We start from the raw sequence: 20,469 nt of genomic DNA, 5'->3' as shown, positions 1-20,469 counted from the left end.
GATCTTCTCAGACATATGAAACCGATAATAGATGGAAAGAGAGAAGCTAAGCTGAGATATTTTTAACTATAGAAAAATAAGGCATGCCTAGCAAACTTCTTTTTATAAAATTTCCCAAATTTAATATCACTTAAATGCCACATTACTGATTAATTCAACTAAATATAAAACCCCAAAATATAAACTTTGTAATGGAAAGGGAAAGATTGTTTGCTTTTCTCTTAAATTATCGATGTCTTACTTGCTTTCAAACTACAGCAAACCAAACTATTTCTTCAGCATTTCAGTTACAAGGTACCCTTCCTGCTTATGATTAATAAGAAACTCAAGGTACCTAATTATAAAATAGTTTCAACCACTTGTTTATTTATTGGTGTTAAATACTGTTTTGGCGACCTCTAGTGTGAAACATGGTATCAGTCAGTACCTCTACTATGAAAAATCCTTCTAATATTTTAAAGTTTGCTTACAGACAAAAGTGTCATCTAAGATAATATTTCATCAGAGGAAATGTAACATTAGTTCATTTCAATTTGAAGTTCATACTTTTATGCAATTATAATATAATTTAAACATAACTACTGTAGGCATTTCAAAATTAATAGAAGAGTGGTTATATTTAGAGAATGCTACACCCATGCAATGGAATATTATACAGCTGTAAAAGAGGACAAAAAAATGAGGAAGCTCTTTATGTACTCATATGGGATAACCTCCATTATATGTCAAAGAATAAAAAACAAAAAACCAAGTACATAATTATACTGAGCATTTTGCTTCAATCTGAATTTTAGAAGGGCTAAAATATCATATATATTTGTAATTGCTTATTCATCCATTAAAAAAAATCTCTGTTAGGATACACAAGAGACACATAGCAATGGCGTGGGAAATGAGCAGATGTTGGAAACTGCATTCCTTTATATACTTTTATGTTTTGAATAATGCCTTTACTGTTCAAATATTAAGTGACTTTTTAAAAAAGTTGAAGCCATCGGCACAAGAACAAGAAAGATAAAAAAGAGAAAATGTTGCCTTGCATTTCTAGCCTATTAAAAAAATAGACTAGCCAATATATAATTTTCTGTCTAAAACATACTTTTTATTATAAATCTTAAGTTCTATATCTTTTTTCCCATGGAAACTTTTCTTGCATATTTTTTATTACTCAAATGCCAAATTGTACGACAACATTTGATAGTTACATAGAGGGAACCTAATAGACAGGATTAACTTGAGGTTATATCTTGGAGCATGAAATAGTAACAGCTGTCCTGGCATGTCTCGGCAACAAGTTCACTGGTTCCAGACCAAGTTTCTGTATTGACAATAAGTGTAAAGAAATTGTGGTATTTCTTACTAGGTCATAATTTAAAACTCATAAGGACTATCTTTAAGTATACAGGGTGGGGCAAAAGTAGGTTTACAGTTGTTTATATGGAAAATAATACAATAATTAATAAATAATAATACAAGAATAAACTGTTTTACATACTCACAACTGTAAACCTACTTTTGCCCTACCCTGTATATATAGATATCCAGGAATAAATCTAACAGAAGGTGTGAAAGACCTATATGAAAATTATACAAGCTTTATTTAAAGTAAAAAAAATAGACATAAGTAAATGGAAATATGTACTATGTACATAGGTAAGAAAACTCAATATAGTTAAAATGACAGTTCTCCCCAAATAAGTCTTTAAATTCAATGTAATTATAATTTAAATTGAAGCAGGATTTATGTGTGTGCACATGCGCACCTTTGAGGATCATTTGGGGCAATGCAGAAGCTACTGTCAAAGATTTACTTAGGTTTTAAAAATTAATGTTCAATTTATTAAAGTTATAAAATTTTTAAAAACTGCATTTCTCCTTAAACTTTTAAATTCAGCTAAAAATCCTTAACGATAAATCTAGGAAATTTTGACAATCACTTTCAAGGGGCCTTTAAATACAATTTAATTCCACTCCAGATTTTAACTCTTAAACATTTTAAATCACACTTATTAATGTAATATATTTCATTTTTCCTTGTAAATATTGAAATTGCCTGTTTCAACAAAATCTGTTCACATACCTATTTTCACTCAGCTAATCAATTAAATTTAAAATTTATTTTAAAAAACAAGCTCTTTTATATATTCCACAGCTAAATTGTGTCACCTCAAAATTCATGTGTTGAAGTCCCAACCCCTAGTAACTCAGAATGTGACTACATTTGGGGCTAGAACCTATAGAGAGGTAATTAAGGCAAAACAAGGTCATATGGGCGAACCCTAACCCAATGTGACGGTGTCTTTATAGGAAGAGATTAGGACACAGACACACACAGAGGGAAAACCAAGTGATGACACGAGAGGAAGTGGCCATTAGCAAGCCTAGGAGAGATCTCAAAATGCGCTCAACCCTGTCATCACCTTGACTTTGGACTTTTAGCCCCCCTAATTGGGAGAAAGGTAATTCTTTTGTTGAATTCACCCAGTCTGCGGTGGTTTGTTTGGGAGCCCTAGCAAACTAGTATACCTTGGGTCTTAATTAATACATGTGAATGTATTTTCCAACTATCTCTACAGGTCTTTGAATTTGAGGAACTCTCACATATCCTTAGAATCATTGTTAATGATACAGAAATAATATTAATTTCCATGGGTTTGTTTAACGAGTCAATCACAACTTCCATAAGGATTTTACTGACAATTCTAAATTCATGTAGAAGAACAAAGGTTCAAAAATGTTAAAATATTTATGAAAGAAGGAAATTGTGTAGGCTTTTACTCTGTCAGATATCAAGATGTCTTGTGCTACTACTCTGGGCACAGACTAAGGAACTAATGGAACAGAATACCCAGAAACAGGCTTATCCACATACGGTGGAAGCACTAAAGATGAGTACAAAAAGGATGGACTGTTTAATGAATGATTGGTTATCACTGGGATCTAGTTAACCATATAGGAAAGTATTAAAAAATTAGATCCCTAGAGCAGTGATTTTCATCCCTTTTCATCTTCTGGCACACAAAAACTAATTACCAAAATTCTAAGGCACACCGAAAAACATTTTATTGCTGATCTGACGAAAAAAATAGGTATAATTTTGATTCAGTCACACCGCATGGTTGTTGTATTGGCTATTTTCATTTTTTTATTTGACAATCTAAGGGAAAAGAGGTCAGTGCCCCTGACTGAATAGTCAGGTACTACATGTTTTAAAAATTCTTGAGACATACCAGTTGAAAATCACTGCTCTAGAGCAAAACAAATCAAAAACGTCCAGTGGATTGAAACAATAAATATAAAAAATCAAAATTCTAAAACTTTTAGATGATAATGAAAAAAATCTTTTATGGCCCAAGCGTAGAAAAGTTTTGCTTGACTTCATTTTTTAAACTAAATGCAAGAAGCACAAAACATAAAGGAAGTATGATGCATTTGACTACTTCAAATTTAACTTCTGTACAAGAAATGATTACATAAAAAAGGGTAAAGCTGAGTCACAGGCTGGAAAAATATTTTCACACAGGTCATTTCAAAAAGGGCCTGTGGGAACTTAAGTCACAGGAGCTCTTAATGTTGTGACCTAAGATTGAAATTCTCCATGGGATGTAATAGACACTCAATAGTGCTGTTTCCTAAGGAAATATAAGATTTAAAAATAATGATAATAAATTAAATGAATATATCAAAGATTTCCATTGCATAAAACTGATGAGACTAGGACCCTGAATATATAAATATCTTCTAAAAAAATTAGTTAAAAAAAAAACAAACACCCAAATTCCCAATAAGAAAATGGGCAAGATATATGTAATTCACAGAGGAGAAATATAATAGGCCAATAAACACATGAAAAAGATACTCGGCCTCTCTAATAAAAAGAGATGTGCAAATAAAAGGCACAATGGAATTCCATTCCACCCATCTAATTTGAGAAAATTTTTAAATGTCTGAGGCCACCAAGTTTTGGGAGGGATATGTATCAAAATGAATTCTCATTTGCTGGTGGGAGAGCCAAATTGCTATAATTGATTTGGAGATCAATTTGGCAATATCAAGCAAAGCTTGAAGATATTCCTCTACCTCAACTTCATTCCTTTACATATTTTCCAAGAAATTTCTTCAATGTATAAGAATATATATACCAGAACATTTCTTGCAGCATTGTTTCTTACAATAAAAGTATGAAATAAAATGTCCATTATTGAGAAAATGAGCATGTGATGGTATGTATGTTAATTCAGTAGCATACTACACAGTGGTAAAAATGAACTAAAATTACATACATCAGCATGGATACAATGGGGAAGGAAGCAATTTTCATTACAATGTATACGGGGTGTCATTTATATAAAGCTTTAAAACATGCATAACACTAACACTATTATTTATGGATGCACAAACTATCAGCAATCAATAAAATAGGCTCAGGAATGATTAACCTTAAATTCAAGATAGTATCCTGAAGTGAATAGATAAAGGAGAGGAACACAGAGAACTTCAAGTTTATCTCCATAATTTTATTTCTTTAAATAAAAAAAATAACAGATTTGGGGAAAAAATGGCAAGATGGCAAGGTTGATATATCTGGATGGTGAATCCACACGTATGCTTTATGATAGTCTCTAGATTTTAGGAATGAAATCATTTGTTAGAACAAGGTTTAATCCGAAGAATAAAACTTTTTAAAAAATATTTGATACAAGTATTTAATCTCATAAGGAATATTTGTTTTTTTAACCTTTTAAAAATAAAAACTTTATATTCAAGGTGTGCGACATAATGAAATGACTACTACAGTCAAGGTAATTAACATCTCCAAGTGTGGTGAGAGCACCTGAAATCTACACTTAGAACATTTCCACTATTCAATGCAGTATAATCTACAACCTACAACTATGCATCAGAATAAAACTCTTTTAAAGTTATCTTTCTCCCAGTAAAGAGTTCTTTCTGTTTGGCGGTCATACAGTTGTTTATCCATTCATCAAATGTTTTTTGAGCATACAATCTGTGCCAGGCTATGAGGATATCACAAAAGAAGCATACGATAAAAGATAACAAAAAAAGTATACTTTCTCAAGAAGTTTGTATTAGCATGACGAAGTTGTTAAACCAAAAAAAAAAGGGGGGGGTAAAGAAAATTGTAATAACGAAGAGACGAAACAACATACAAGTTGCAAAGCGGAAGAAGAATTTACATCTGTTTGGAACAGCCAAAGCCAATTTCAAGGAGATGCTTTTGAGCTGACTCAAAGGGAGAAGAAGTCTGCCAAGGGTACAAAAGCGTTCCAAGCGGAGGGAACAGCTTGTACAGAGAACTGGAGAAGCGAGCAGCACGGAACGTTGAGGAGTATAGGCTGGGGCGGGTGGGATGCTGCGGTGGGGTGACGGGTTGGAGGGAGGATATCACTATTACAAGCTCGAGAGTAAGGAGGGGCTTGAAGTGGAAGCCGGAACGTGCTGGAACTGGTACTATGTTACGGTCAAAGGGCAGGAAACGGTGGCCCTGCAAACTCTGACATTAACTTTCACTGCACACGACTAGTAAGGACCAGAACTCGCGTCTCCTAACTTAGGATGATGTACCTCTAGTTGTGAAGGCTACCGTGCAACCACATTAGCCCCGAAATCAAAATTATACCCAGTTCATTTCCCAAGTTGCCTTTTGTTCTACTTGAGTTTCCCATATCCTGTCAGCCCCAAACCGCTTACGGACACTACCTCCCTCCTGAACGCCCCTCCATTAGGCGCTTAAGGCGTCTTAAAAAGCGGCAGGTCTGAAAGGGCCTCCTGCAGGAGACTTTGCATACCACAAGTCCCAGCATGCAACGCTCCGTGTTAGAAAAGGGGCCATTAAATGGACCATCATGCAACGCTCTCCAAAAGAGGGCGGGGCTCTTGTTAGGGGGCGGCCAAATTATGGCGTCGTCTAGGCAACTCCAATTACGTGACAGAAAACACATCCGGCTTCCGTCTCTGAGTCCTAGAACCGCGAGGACACGCAGCTTCGTCGCGGTGACGCCATTCGCCAGCGACTGCACCGGTCCGGAGCTTCTGTGTACCGGTGCTTCTCCGGCGTGAAATTCTAGAGGAGCTCTTTCTCGTCCGCGGCCTGTGACCCGAGAGCTACAAAGAAAGCGGCGAGATGACGGACCGCTACACCATCCACAGCCAGCTGGAGCACCTGCAGTCCAAATACATCGGCACCGGCCACGCCGACACCACCAAGTGGGAATGGCTGGTGAACCAGCACCGCGACTCCTACTGCTCCTACATGGGCCATTTCGACCTTCTCAACTACTTCGCCATTGCGGAGAATGAGAGCAAAGCTCGAGTCCGCTTCAACCTGATGGAGAAGATGTTGCAGCCTTGCGGACCGCCAGCCGACAAGCCTGAGGAGAACTGAGGTCCCGCCTTGTCTGCGCTGTACGGAAGGGCGCGTGTCCCTGCCCCAGGTGGACCGATTCTCCACGGTTTCTTCTCCTCCTTTCCCTGTACAGAAGGTGCTTGCTTACTCCGGCCATCTCTCCTGACCCGCCTTCATGTGGACCCTTCGGAACACAGCGTTGGGGAGACAGTCAGGACGCCTGAGAACCGTGACCATGGACATACTAGAGCCAGCGAGCGTTAGGAGAGACTGCACTGGAGTGAGACGCGATGTGGAGGCTCATTTTGGCTGATTGTCGTTGATTTTTTTTCCATAAAGTTTAGACAACATTCAGTCTCTTTGTGTGGGCTACTTGTGTTCACGCGGAGGGGTCCAGGGAAGGTTCTGGGGACTGCGGTTTCTTTGGGAGTCGGAGCAGGAAACCGGGGTGGGGGGTGGGCAGCATTCTTTTCCAGACACTTAAGGCCACCCTGCACTTTAAAAAATTCTCGAACCCTAACTTCTCCCGAGAGCCAATTTCAGGTCCATAATGCCATCAGTATTGAGGTTTGAGGTAATTATATCCCACCTTCTTTTTCTCCCATTAAAAAAAAAAAAAATCTTTTCAGTCATTGCCCTCCCCTCTCAGAAATTGAATCCTTTTTTTCTCTGGACTTTGTGGGTACGTCATGAGAGATGACAAGGTATCAAAAGAATTTTTTCATTAATTCCACATTCAACAAGTATTTATTGAACCCAACTGTAGTGGATATATTTTCACATTTGGTGGGGGCGTCTTCTACTGGTGGGGGAAGAGGGGGGCCCCACAAACTGTACCAGGGTTGTCCAACCTTTTGGTGTCTGAGCCACACATTAAATACACACACACTATCGATAACTGATGAGCAAAAAAAAAAACCACACTTTTTAAGTAAATTTACAATTTTGTGTTGGGTTGCGTTCATAGCCATTCCGGGCCACGTGTGGCCTGTGGGCCGTGGATTGGACACCTCTGCTAGACATAGCAAATGTTAGATGGTATGTAGAGAATGGGAGTAGGTGGGATTGCAATTTTAAACAGGGTGCTCTTAGGCTAATGAGTTGGTGAGGTTTGAGCAATGACAGGAAGTGAGGGAGACAGCCATACTGAAAACTGGGGAAATTGCTTACCAAAGGGAACTGCCAGTACAATGGTCCTAATGCTGGGATTGTGTCTGGTTTGGTGGAGCAACAGCAAAAAGGCTAGTATGGCAGGAGGGAGTAAGCAAGGGAAAGAGTAGAGGGACAAGTAATGGGTCAGCTCTGGCTTGTCACCCTGAGGGAGATTGAGAGCCACTGGAAGATGATTAAGTGAAAAGATCTGTCAAGCTTTAGATCAGTGGTTCTCACTTAGGCCTTGGGATTCCATTACAATCTTACAAATTCTTGCAGATTTCACGGAGCCTTTGTTTATGAGGTTTATAGCTGTTGGTATTCAAATTAGAAGGTAAAACAAAAAATTTAAAAATATTTAGTCGTTTGCTCCCAGGTGGTGTGGCTCAGTGGATTGAGTGCCATCCTGCAAACCAAAAGGTCACTGGTTCTATTCCCAATCTGGGCACATGCCTGAGTTGCAGGCCAGGTGCCCCAGTAGGGAGTGCATGAGAGGCAATCACACATTGATGTTTCCCTCCCTCTCTCCCTTCCCTTCCCCTCTCTCGAAAATAAATAATTTTTTTAAAAATTAGTAATTTAACAGTAATAAAGCCATCACATGCTAACAAAAGTTTCTATTTAAAATAACTTTTTGTTTAAAAAAAAAATTTTGTAGATATCTTCAACGTCTACCTTAGTAGAAGACAGTAGGATTCTCCTGTCTGCTGCTGCCTTCAAACTATTGGGATATGAAGTATTGTTGAGGTATGAAAAAATCTTCACATGAATACGTAGTAAGGGAGAAATATTTTAATAACCTTTTTTCAAATAATTGTAGATATTCTTTGATACTCCAGCAAAACCCAACAAGTACTATTTTCTTAAAAGTTTATTACAACATGGAATTTGAACTTTTCATTGTTTATTTCATTAAAGTTTATTATCCATCTTAAACTCTGAATGAATCTTTTCCCCATATGTGATTTTGCAACATCACGCGTCAGTCCTTTGGAAAGTATTGGCTCACTGAGTTATATGGGCTTTCCAAATGTTGACATGCGTCATTATACAGTCAAGTCACATTTATTAATATCATTATTGAGCTCATCAGAATAGTCTAATACAGGGTTGGTCAAAAAGTTCGTTTGGTTTTTCCGTAAGATGGCTCTAGTTGCATTTTGTTGTCTTTAACTTCATAGGAAACAATTTTGTTAGATTGTATTGTGACAGCTGGCATCAGTGCATTTTTTAAAAACTTACCAAAATTGACGAATTTTTGTGAGCCATTTTAATATTGAAGATGAAAGAAAATATGCAATATTTTTGGCGTATTATGCTTTTTATTTCAAGAAAGGTAAAAAGGCAACTGAAATACAAAAAAGACTTGTGCAGTGTATAGAGGAGGTGCTGTGACTGATCGAATGTCAGAAGTGGTTTGTGAACTTTTGTACTGGAGATTTCTCGCTGGACAATGGTCCATGGTCAGGGAGGCCAGTTGAAGTTGATAGCAATCAAATCAGGAACAGTGTTCCACCATGCAGGAGATAGCTGACATACTCAAAACATCCAAATCAATAAAGTTACTGATGAAAATGAAAAATGTGTCTTTTATTTTACGGAAAAAAACATACAGACTTTTTGGCCAACCCAATAGTATTGGAAAGCTGAAAAACTCCGAGTGAGAGTGTAAATTTTTCACAATTTTAAGTTTTTGCGTGATAGCCTAAATTTGATCACTGGTAGCAAATACTATCTGTCGTTTTCCTTGAAGTGACAGGCCCTCTTAGTTTGTTTTTAAGAAAATGTCTGTTAAATAATTCTGAATAATTATAGTTTGTCATTCTTAAAAGTGAAAATGGTATTCTTGAGAAAAAGCCAGTTAAGTTTGCAACTCAAATAGTGCTTTCCTTTGAGAAAATTGCTGTACTTCAGTGGCAGCAAAAACGCTTTATACGTACTACCAATTTTTTCCCATGAAAACCTGAAAAAGATGTCATAAAATCAATACTATTACTGCTTCATCAAGAACATTTTTAAGTGAAACAGTTGATACTTGGGTTTTCTTTGTTTTATTAAGACGTTTGTGGCAGTAGAGAATACAATGAATACTAGTAGTTTATTGCTGCTGCCTTGATTCATGCTAGTAGTTTTACTTGCAGTTGCTTTAGTGCCATCTGTACAAATTTTAATGCAGTGAAACTGGCAAAATCTTAGAATTATGAAAATAGCATTGACTTCATGAATTTCCTGAAATTTCTTTCCCCCATTTTTACTTGGGGGAAAAAATATATAGGATAGACTAATAGTAAATAGACTACAGGGGTAAGCAGGGGTATGCAAAAGTAGGTTTACCTTGTGACATTCTGACATTCTTTAGAGTTAATAAACCTATTGTAATAGTCATAGCCTGCAAGTCTTTTTATATATGAACAACTGTAAACCTAATTTTTCCCACCCCTGTATGGTTATTCACACTTGAGTATTTGACAGACATTTTCTCAAAAACATGAATGAAATGGGACACCATTTCAAGAGAAACAGCTGAACTATTTCAGAGGATCCCTCTGATTGCTATGCTGAGAATAGAGAGGTAATATAAAAGAGAATAGATTGTAATTGTCAGTGATTAAATAAAATTATCAACACTAATGCTCCCCCCTTTAAAGAGTAGGAGAGAGTCAAACTGTAAAACCCCATCCTTATAAAACGTGTTAAAGGTATACAACGTGGCACGAGAGGGAGCCCCTGTCCTGAGTTAGAGGCTGTAGCAGGAGACCAAGAGAGATGACCACCTTCACTGGAGAGAGAGAGGAAGGAACTCGATATAGGGTATGGGTTAGCTTATAGAAAGGATCAAAAGAGTAACATGGACAATAAGAATGGTAAGAATTTAAAAGGAAGTTAGTAATTTAGAGAGATCTTCATGAACTGGCTAGGATTTACATTGCTAGGTTTCACAAGGGCAAGGATTTGGGTCTGTTTGGTTACCTGATGTGTTTCAAGTATTTAGACTGGTGCCTGACACATTGCAAGTGTTTAGTAATTGTTGAGTATTGAACATCGAAAGGTATCATAATATCCTATGCTAATTAATTATCTTGCAGTCTTCAACTTCACCAAAATCAGTAATACCAAAAAAAAGGTATATTTCAAAACATGCTTCCTAAATAGTAATACTAGCCAATATTGATAGCGTTTATGGTGTACTGTTTCATGTGATATTTGGGAGGTATTATCTTTGTTTTACTGATGATAAAGGTTCAGAAAAGTAATTTGGTCAAGGTCACAATTACTATATGACTAAGCGAGGGTTTGAATCAGGTCTTCTTTGTTCCAAAGTACAAAGTCTTAAACACACTGAAAGTACAAAGTCTTAAATATACTGTTCCCCAAACAGGTCTAATATCTAAAAACTGTATTAGAATAATTTGAAATCTGTTACTGTTTTAGATAAAAAAAAGAAATGTTAAAAATGTAGTAAATTAAACTGAAGAACTATGAGAGAGAGCAACATGAAAAGTTCTTATATAACTAAGTAAAAATGTAACTTGAAATATTTTGAATAAAGATAATTTTAATGGGAAGAGTAATAATTTGTAAGGAAAAAAATCTATTCAAGGATCTGAAAATAAAGTGTAGTCCAAATAAATTTAATGGAGCCAGTTACTCTCTTTTGTTCTGGTTAAAATTATATTTGTATCAAACACAGGAGGGCAGCAGATGATACTCTGATAGAAATTACTTTTGGAAAGAGCTTGAAACTTGTAGATTTCTGCTAACTTGGGAGAAAATCAACTCTATATTTACTTATGGTGATGTTGTAATTAGAAAGCCACTTTGTGAACTATAACGTGATGAGCATAGGTTAAGATGTGGACCGTACCCTAAAAGGGTGCTAGTTAAGGAAATGAAGACAGCAGCCTGTAAATAACTGGTCTGCAGCAGGGAGTGGTAAGTGCTAAAGAAAAAAGGCTATAGAGGTTTTACCAAGAGATTACTGCGAACTGCCAGTGAGGGTGTGGGTGAGGATGTTGTTGAGAAACAGTCTTTTGAGTAGGGCCAAGAGTGATAAGTAGGATTTATATATGTAAAGATAAGGGCAAGGCATTATGAGCCTTTGAGGATGTTATCAGCTGCCCTAGCAAAGGCAGGAGAATTCAAACCACTCATTCCTACTTAAAATCTTTCCATCACTTTAATAACTCCTTGTTTATGGTGTCTTCCATTCTATCTCTCCCGATTTCTTCATAAAGCTGGAAATGCAAGTTAAGGTCTAAAGCCTAAGATTGTTATCTCAGTCTTCACAATTCTGGGAAGGTTATTATCTCATTCTGCTGCTTAGCAAACAGACATAGGAAAATTAAGGGATATTTTTGTTTGTGTTTTGTCAGCTCACAACTACTAATGCAGGGACTTACATCTGATTCCAGCATCTGGGATCGTCACAGGGTGGGTCAGGGTTTCCAAAACTGTCCCACAGAACTCCAATTCCATGAAAAGTTCCAGATGGGTATTGGTTGGGGGGAGGTGGGGTCAGTGTGGATAAAGGTAAGGGAATATCTTGATTTTAAAAGGTTCAGAAATGTCCCACACCTTGGAAATTCATGCTTCAGATTAGCTTTTTAAAGTTCTGCAGCAAGAAATTTTGCTTAACTCATTTCCTAAACTTATTTGATCTTGGAGTTCCTTTTCTCAAGAAATACTTACCAAGATAATTTTGAGAAATTTTTTTTTTTGGGGGGGGAGGCAGTGGGGATACTGCTTTTGGCAACGAAAGAAATTTGAATAGAGAAATGATGTATTCAACCCTGGGCTTCAGGAAAATGAATTTGACGGCAGTGTGTAGGTGGAACCCATAACCACAGATAATTTTCCTTTCCTCCTTAGGTTGTAATGCTCTCCGCTGAAAATGAATACCTTTGTGAGTAGAGAGTTCTTTGTTCTCAGTTCTGATTCTTTTCAATTCTCCAAGACTAGCAACTTAAAAGATCATAGAAAGAAAAGAGACAGTTATATTGTGCAAATTAGTTATGAAGTTATCTGAGGTTCATTCTTTTTCAGGGCAAGGGCCTGAAAAAAATAAAACGTTATTGAGGGATTTGGACATTTTTGTTCATTAATTGTATTAGTGTCTGGAGTGATAGTAGTGAATGATCTGGCAGCTAACAGCTGGCCTGCTTCAGAGAGATGACAACGTGTTCTTAACGTAACTGACTTCTTACCTCACATCCCAAAGCCTTCCCAGGCTCCTCATGTCCTTCATTTTCCTTACCTGCAATACACGCATCACACAAACCTGCCCATTCAGTCAGAAGCAGTGCAAACTGGGAAATGGCGAATGGTGCTGGAGGGAACTCAAGAAATGGAAGACTCCATCTCATCTCTCACACTACACAAAGAGTCTGTGCTACCTCAGAAGCCTTGCATCTCCACTTCCCTCACTTCCTATCCTGTGTTCTCAGTTGTTAATACTGCCCCTCAGCTTTCCCTCTTACCACTCTATCCAGCAGCTTTAAAAAATCCCATCCTTGCCCTGGCTGGTATGGCTCAGTTGGTTGGAGTGTTGTCCTATAAGCTAAAATGTCTTGGGTTCGATTCGTAGTCAGGGCACATCCTGGGGTTGTGGGTCCCTAGTAGAGGTGCATGCAGAAGGCACCCAATCAATGTGTTTCTTCCCACAGATTGAAGTTTCTCTCCTCTTTTTCCCTCCCTTCCCCTCTCTCTAAAAATAAATAAATAAAATCTTTTTAAAAATAATCATGTCCTTTACACTTCCGTGCCTCCTAACAATGCACTGGCCTTCAAATCAGAAATGTCTCATACCATTAAAAATGGGTGGAAATAAAGTAATTTTGGGGGGTTGTGGTACATACCATAGAAGAGTTTAGGGGGGCTACCTCAGCCTCTCTCTTTTGTTCAAGCTCTCAACTAGCAGACTTGTCTCTAGATTGGGTCCAGCTCTATCTGTTTAGAATTCTGACCTTTACAATGAGGGCATTACAGCCCTGCCTCCATCAATTTTGCTATGAGGATCAAATATCTGTTGTTTTTATTTATAAAAATATCCCTTTTTAGGGAAAAATGTCCAATTAAAAAGTTAGAAAGGTACAAAGTGTAACGAGGTATTCCACTTCAAATTAACAACTGTTTATATTTTGTCAAATTTGCTTCCCCCTTTCCTATTTTTAAAATCATTTTCCCAAATTAGGAAGATCCTTACTTACTCCATCCCATCTTTAAAAAATTACATGACTAGAAGCAATTTTTCTAAAAATTAATTTAAAAGAAAGCAAAATGTATATTTTCCCATGAAATTTAGGGCTTGAACATCTCATTACTTGTGTCTTTGTGCTAGGTTAACTCCAACTTTAGATGATAAAGTGTTATTAAGCAGGGACAATGATTTAAGCTGATGTTGTCCATCATGTAGCTTAGTATTCAATACACTATAGATGGTTTAAAAATATTTGTTGTCCAACAACCTTATTATTGAATCATGTAAAGCACTAAAGAAATATTAAAATTATTAAAAAACTAAGATCACAATTAATAAGGAAAATATATATACCAAGGGAGATCCAGATTTCATAATAGTGGACACCCAATAACTGTATTTGTTGAATGATGAGTAGGTGAATGAATGAACAAATGAACAAACAAATACACAAGAAGCAATGAGGATTGAGTAAAGTTGACATGGGCATAGCAAATGTTGGACCTAGATTGATTATGGATCTCTCCACCCTTAGGATCAAAATAGAACTCTGACGTTTTGTGATGTGTTAAAAACCTCACTGTGAAGTGATTTTAATCTATCAAGTGCAATATGCACAATAGATTTTTTAACCTCCAAGAAATGCACACTTGTTCCTATCCCTTGTCCTATTAATAAGCAATGTGAAAAATATCAGATACCTAAATAACTTGACAAGTTCCCCAAAAATACAAGTTTCAAGCTAGGTAAGTCAGAACATATTTGTGATTGAATAAGCAATTTCACAATTTCATTTTTATAGGGTCACATGGGATTGTTTCATTTCTTGAGGAAGAACAAGATTAACTAAAAACAAGGTTATCTCCCATATGAAGAAGAAAATAATTATCAATATAGAAGATGAAACCTGAGATAAATACATCTCAGTAAGGACCTAATTTGGGGATGATGAATACAATGCGGTAGCACAGGACAAAATGTGCACCTTGTTTTCCATTAATTTTAACAGTCCTATAATTGGTTCTATAATGGGTTCTGAATTGTAAAAGTCAATATATTTATACTCCTGGTTGTAAGCTGATTTAGTATTCAATTTTTTTCTCTATCCTGTATTTTCTCTGGCTTTTATTTTTTCTCCCTTCCTATTTATCTCCTTTTGACGTTTGCTCTTCTGTGATAAGAAACTTAACAGTGTGGTGAAGCCCATACAACAACTTTAGAATTCACATATTAAGACATGTAGTGCTAATTAAACTTTGCATAATCCAAAGTTTGTGTCATAGAGACACAAATTCTTAAGGTAGAATATAAGACATATTTGTATGAAGGATTACATAGTTTGACATTTATTCCTATAAAATGTGTTATTAATGGAATCAAATACTAAATAATATTTCTATATTCTTATGGGCAGGTACATTAGAAGAAAGTAGTAGGGATTATTTATTTGCATTAGGAGCACTTGAGTATGTTAGGTGTACTAATTATATTTGAGCTGGCTATTCATGCTTCTGTATCAAATCTCTGAAAAAAAGTGTAAGGGTGATTCATTTATTGGGCAAAAGTTTCTTTTAAATGAGACCATAGTTATGAGCTTATTCACTACTTTAGCCAGTAACTTGGCTCAAATTCTATAATGAGGTGCAAACTGCAACCCTACCCAGGCCAGGACTCTTAAAAATGTTTCTGGTGGGAAGACAGGTGTCTGGATGCTGTTACCTGAAAGCCATCAAAAGGGAGTGCCTTTCCAACAGCATCATACACAGCATGAAAGGGCAGTATTGTACCTAAAGTCACTCTTGATAGCCAAAGTTTGAGGGTAGTGGTGGTTGTTTCTGCATTTCTGAAAGGATTGTTTTACTTTTTAGAATATATTTATTTCTAGATAGATAATAGATAAACAGTTGTCCCTTGAACAACATAGGGGTTAGGGGCACTGAACCCCATACAGTGGAAAATCCAACTATAACTTTGGACTCCCCCAAAACTTAAGTACTAATAGCCTATGTTGACTGGAAGCCTTACTGACAACATAATCAATTTATACACATTTTGTATGTTACATGTATATTATATACTTTATTCTTAACAATAAATTAAGCTAGTAAAAATAAAATGTTATTAAGAAAACAAGAGGAAATACCTTTACAGTATTTATTGAAAAAAAAACCCATGTAAAAAGGGACCCACTCAGTTCAAAACTGTGTTGTTCAAGGGTCAATTGCAAATTCAAAAATAGGTATAGATATAGGTATCGCCATACAGAAAGTCTCTTTGACATTAATAGCCTGTAACATTATCTCAAACTTGTTCTTTGACCTAATAGGGTTGCCCCATGTCTTCATGGAAGTTATATTTGTAGGTATTCAGCTCTATAAATGAGGAGTTTGCCCTACATCTGAGGACTTTTATAGATATTTAACGTCCCTTTCCATTCTAATGTATTATTTCTAATTTATATAAAAGCGTACTTTTGCCTCAGACACAAGAATAGGCAATTACCAAGGTAAAAATTGACTCTCACTCTGTGTGCATGTCCATTTTTAAGTTTCACAGAATAATATAATACATGTATACATTTCTACTGAAATTGCGTTTCCACTTAGCCTTTGATTTTTAAAATTCCAATTAGCATTAATAGTAACTAGCTCATTTTTTTCCAAGTATGCACAGAATACTACTGATTTTTATGAGCTTTCAGTAGTATAATTTCTTCTGAACAGCTCCGAACTGCTCAAATCTTTTGGTGTTAGACCATTTGTGAGAATGCTAAAATGCAATTTTATATGCCCAGCACGTTAATAATCAACACCAGTTGGCTTATCTCTGCCATGTTAAGCACTGAAGTGAATATGGCATTTATTTGTACACCAAGTGCTGTACCCAGAATGGCACATTTTTCTTTGTTCTTCAGCCTAATCTGCTGAATATTTTCTGTTTCAGATTTCCACTGAACCTTGAATATCAGTAGTGCATGGCACATAAACCTTAAAAGGATTTAATTCAAACTACCCTCTAATTTCCATGTGGGTATCTTTAGAAACAGCTTCCTTGAAACAGCACTGCTGTGTCAAGAGATAATGTTGAATTTATGCTCTGAATTGGTGTCACAGCTTAATTTTTCATAATGAGAAATTATGGTTTTCGAAAGGATAGAGTTTACCATGAATATGTGGTTAATAAACGTCCGAACTGTACCTGTTATATAGTGTACTTACAGAAATTCCTCCTGACACCGACACTTACATGAAATCTGCATTTATCCTGCTCAGGGGGGACAAAGTGTCCAGGTAGAATGCCATACTGACTTGGGCAAGGCCGGGGGGAATTTTCCCTTCCTACTTGAGAGAAACTTAGAGAGAGAGACTATTCTACTTTTTTTTTTTTTTTTTTTTTTTTTTTTTTTTTTTTAGCACAGTGCTGGCACATGTAGGCATGCCACAAATACTTGTTGAATGTGTCTTTACGCCCAGGGCGGGTTGTCTTCCCTGCCCTAAGCCTGGATTATTTCAACTAGAAAAAAACAGGGTGGGGATATTGAGATCTGCTCTGTCTGGTTCATGTCACTGACCAGTCCAAGTACTTCTGTCTCAGTGCTTGATGATCCAGGACTCAAAACAGCGGACCACAACTTTGTTTTTCTCCTTCTTGATTTTTTTTATATCTAATTCCTCAGTGTTGCCTCCATTTTCTGAAGTTTACCAAGAGTTCTAGGGGCTAAACACTTTCAGCTTCAAATTCCAGACTTTTCCTGAATCCATCATTCTGGCCAGGGCTAATAATAAATTGACTAATTTAGCTTTAGGCATGTGTTCCCCCCTGGATTCCAAGTGGGTTCAGTGTCCCCAGAGGTACCTATCCCCACAGTAGGCAAGGCACTGGACCCATTGAGAGAAGGAGGAGATAGTTATTAGAAGATTGAACGGGCAAGAAATGACAAGAAATAACAAGCGTTGGCCATGGATGTGGAGAAAAGGGAACGCTTGCACGCTGTTGGTGGGAATAAAAATTGGTGCAGCCACTATGAAAACATTATGGAGTTTCCTCCAAAAATTAAAAATAAATTTTTATTGTGTAAGTCACCCAGTTTGTGGTACTATGACAGCAGCCCTGGGAAACTAATACAAATAGTTTTAACAGCAGTTTTTTAGCCTGTGCAGCAGACTGTCAGATACATAAACGGGTTTTTGCAATAAAACAAAACAAAGCCCAACCAAACCAACTGCAACTATAATACGCCTTTGGATTCTAGAAAGGCATGTATGACAAGCAACTTCTCATGAAAGTCTGTTCCCTCAGAACTGATCTTCAGCGTGCGAAGTCCACACCCCTGAGTGTTCTAGGAAGGCACGGTGGACGTGGGCGCTGTGGCCTAAACAGGCCAGGCCTGCTGTGCTGCAAAGGCCCATGCCGCCACTTCTGTCTTGATCTGCTGCAGTCTCTGTAAACAAACCGTGGCTAGTTCTGTCAGAAGAGACGGGAAGGTGTAGTAGGTAGTGAGATAGGCATGAGCAGAGTAGAAACGACAGGCCAGGTGCAGAGGGTCCCCAGGGCGGAGAGTCCCGGGTGTCCAGCGCCCGGCAAAACGACAGGCCCCTGCACAACCACTTCCTTCAGCATTAACCTCCGGCGATGACATCTAGGCCTCAGCTGTGTTCCAACTCCAGGCCCTGGAAAACTGCAAAACCAGGTGCAGCAAAGCCATGCCTGACCTCAGGATCAGCTGCCAACCAAGCAGTGGAGACTGCGACCCTGAGGAGACTCACCAGGAGCGCTGATGAGCATTCTGTTGAATTCTCTCCTGAGACCTCAGATAGAAGCCCTTAGGATGAAGGACCCAGCGCTGCTCGCTCTGTGGAGCATCCCCGTTCCTCTCCCTGCCCCCTTCTTCCCCAGAGATATTTCTCTCTCTCTCTGTCTCTCTCTCTCTGTCTCTGTCTCTCTGTCTCTCCCTCTGTCTCTCTGTCTCTCTCTGTCTCTGTCTCTCTCTGTCTCTCTTCCTCCCTTACCCACTCACCGCCTTGCCCCCAGCATGAGCATGTATCTCTCTCTCCTAAACCCCAAGCGCCCTTCTTTTGCTATAACTTGTTTTCTGAGCCCATTTCTTCTACCTCTGCGACTTTCTAAATAAACTTTCTCTTATATAATTTGAGTCTTGGCTCTGAATTCTTCTCTTAGCCTGAGCTCAAGAACTGAGGTTGCTGAACCGAGGTTAACACCCGGTGCCATTTTTCCACCGCTGACGAAGGGAAATTGCTAGAGCCTTAAATCTCTCAATGGCTGGGGCTTTCCACTGCTCTTCAGCAGTATTCTCAGATCCATCCCACACTGCTTTACTTGGATGGGGGTTCCCCGAAGCCCCTCTGAAACTGGAGAAGTCCCCGGGAGCCATGAGGGAAGTGCATACCGGCCTGTACGCGCTGAGAACTAATTAGTGACTTCCGCCTCACCCCCGGCTTAGACCACGTTAATACAGGCTTTGCCGGGCAATGGAGACCAAGGATCTAAGGCTCAGCATCAGGCCTCTAAGGGATCAGGGGGTTAAGCTGCCTAGATTTAAATCTTGTCTCTCTCACTTATTGGCTGGAAGAAAAACCTTGGAAAAGTAACCTAATTGGTTTCTTCTGCCTCTGATCCCTCATTCACTGAGAGGGAATAATTTTAGAACCTATTTATAAGGTTGCTACAAAGTTTAAATGATTTATTACACAGAGAGTACAAATCGATAGCACATTGTAGGTATCCAATAAATGTCAGTAATTTTAACTGTGTCATATCCTTTATGAAATTTTCATGATATTAACAAATTATCAAGTCTAGAGACTTGATATGTATTTCACAAAATATACAGGCATATCTCAGAGATACTGTGGGTTTAGTTTCAGATGAACACAGTAACGTGAATATTGCGATAAACCAAGTCACACAAATTTTTTGGTTTCCCAATATGTCTAAAAGTTATGTATATACTGTACTGTATTTAGTGTGCAGTAGCATTATGTTTTAAAAAACAATGTAAATGCCTTAATTTAAAAATATTGCTAATAAATGCTAGTCATCACCTGAGCCTTCAATGAGTCACAATCTTTGTGTTGGTGAAGAGTCTTACCTTTGATTTGTAAAAAATGCCATATCTGTGAAACACAATAATATCTATATATACTTGGCAAAGACATTTCTTCTCACTAAGTTCTGGTTATGAATCTATGAAACACAAGATTCTCTACATACACTATTATGAATAGCATATCTGCACATACATAAACTAAATCCCTCCTGTTATTTAAAAATAATTGCTTCTATACATCTACAAACTTCAAAGCCCAGCCCTTATTCTCAAGAAATATATACACAAATGATGTGTGGCTGTATTTGTTTCTTTTAAAATGGGTGGGGTTTTTTTATGCTTTGAATTTTTTTCTATTTTTCTTGTGTCCATGAAATTCACACAACATGCAATTAACCATTTTAAAGTGTAAAATTCAACGACATTTAATGGGTTTGAATTTTGTAATTTTTATTTTATTTTATTTTCAGGTGTGCAACATTACAATTTGACATCTGTATACACTATAGTGTGCTCACCACCCAAATTCTAGTTTTCATCATCACCATATAATTGACCCCCTTTGCCCATTTCACCCTCTCCCTGTTTCCCCTCTGGTAACTGCCAATTTGTTGTTTGCATCTATGAGCTAGTTTTCATTTTGTTTGTTCATTTGTTATGTTTCTTTTCATATTTCACATACAAGTG

General features: G+C 37.4%; 1 protein-coding gene and 1 non-coding gene across 2 annotated transcripts; both read left to right on the top strand.

The window, feature by feature from the left end:
* The first annotated feature begins 3,521 nt into the window (after nucleotides 1–3,521).
* Nucleotides 3,522–3,648, top strand: LOC129068025 (small nucleolar RNA SNORA25). The gene has a single exon (XR_008528844.1). It is a non-coding gene; the product is annotated as a small nucleolar RNA SNORA25 (small nucleolar RNA).
* Nucleotides 3,649–5,984: 2,336 nt separating this feature from the next.
* Nucleotides 5,985–6,710, top strand: SF3B5 (splicing factor 3b subunit 5). Its single transcript, XM_054568967.1, has one exon. It carries the CDS (start codon nucleotides 6,146–6,148, stop codon nucleotides 6,404–6,406), a length of 261 nt encoding a protein of 86 aa, XP_054424942.1. The 5' UTR covers nucleotides 5,985–6,145; the 3' UTR covers nucleotides 6,407–6,710.
* The last annotated feature ends 13,759 nt before the right edge of the window (nucleotides 6,711–20,469 follow it).

Source organism: Pteronotus mesoamericanus, unplaced genomic scaffold, assembly GCF_021234165.1.
Source record: "Pteronotus mesoamericanus isolate MK-2021 breed Mesoamerican mustached bat unplaced genomic scaffold, CSHL_Meso_final contig_20, whole genome shotgun sequence".
Lineage (NCBI taxonomy): Eukaryota > Metazoa > Chordata > Mammalia > Chiroptera > Mormoopidae > Pteronotus > Pteronotus mesoamericanus.
Note: the sequence above shows the minus strand (reverse complement) of the source record. Positions and strands in the feature narration are given on the sequence as shown.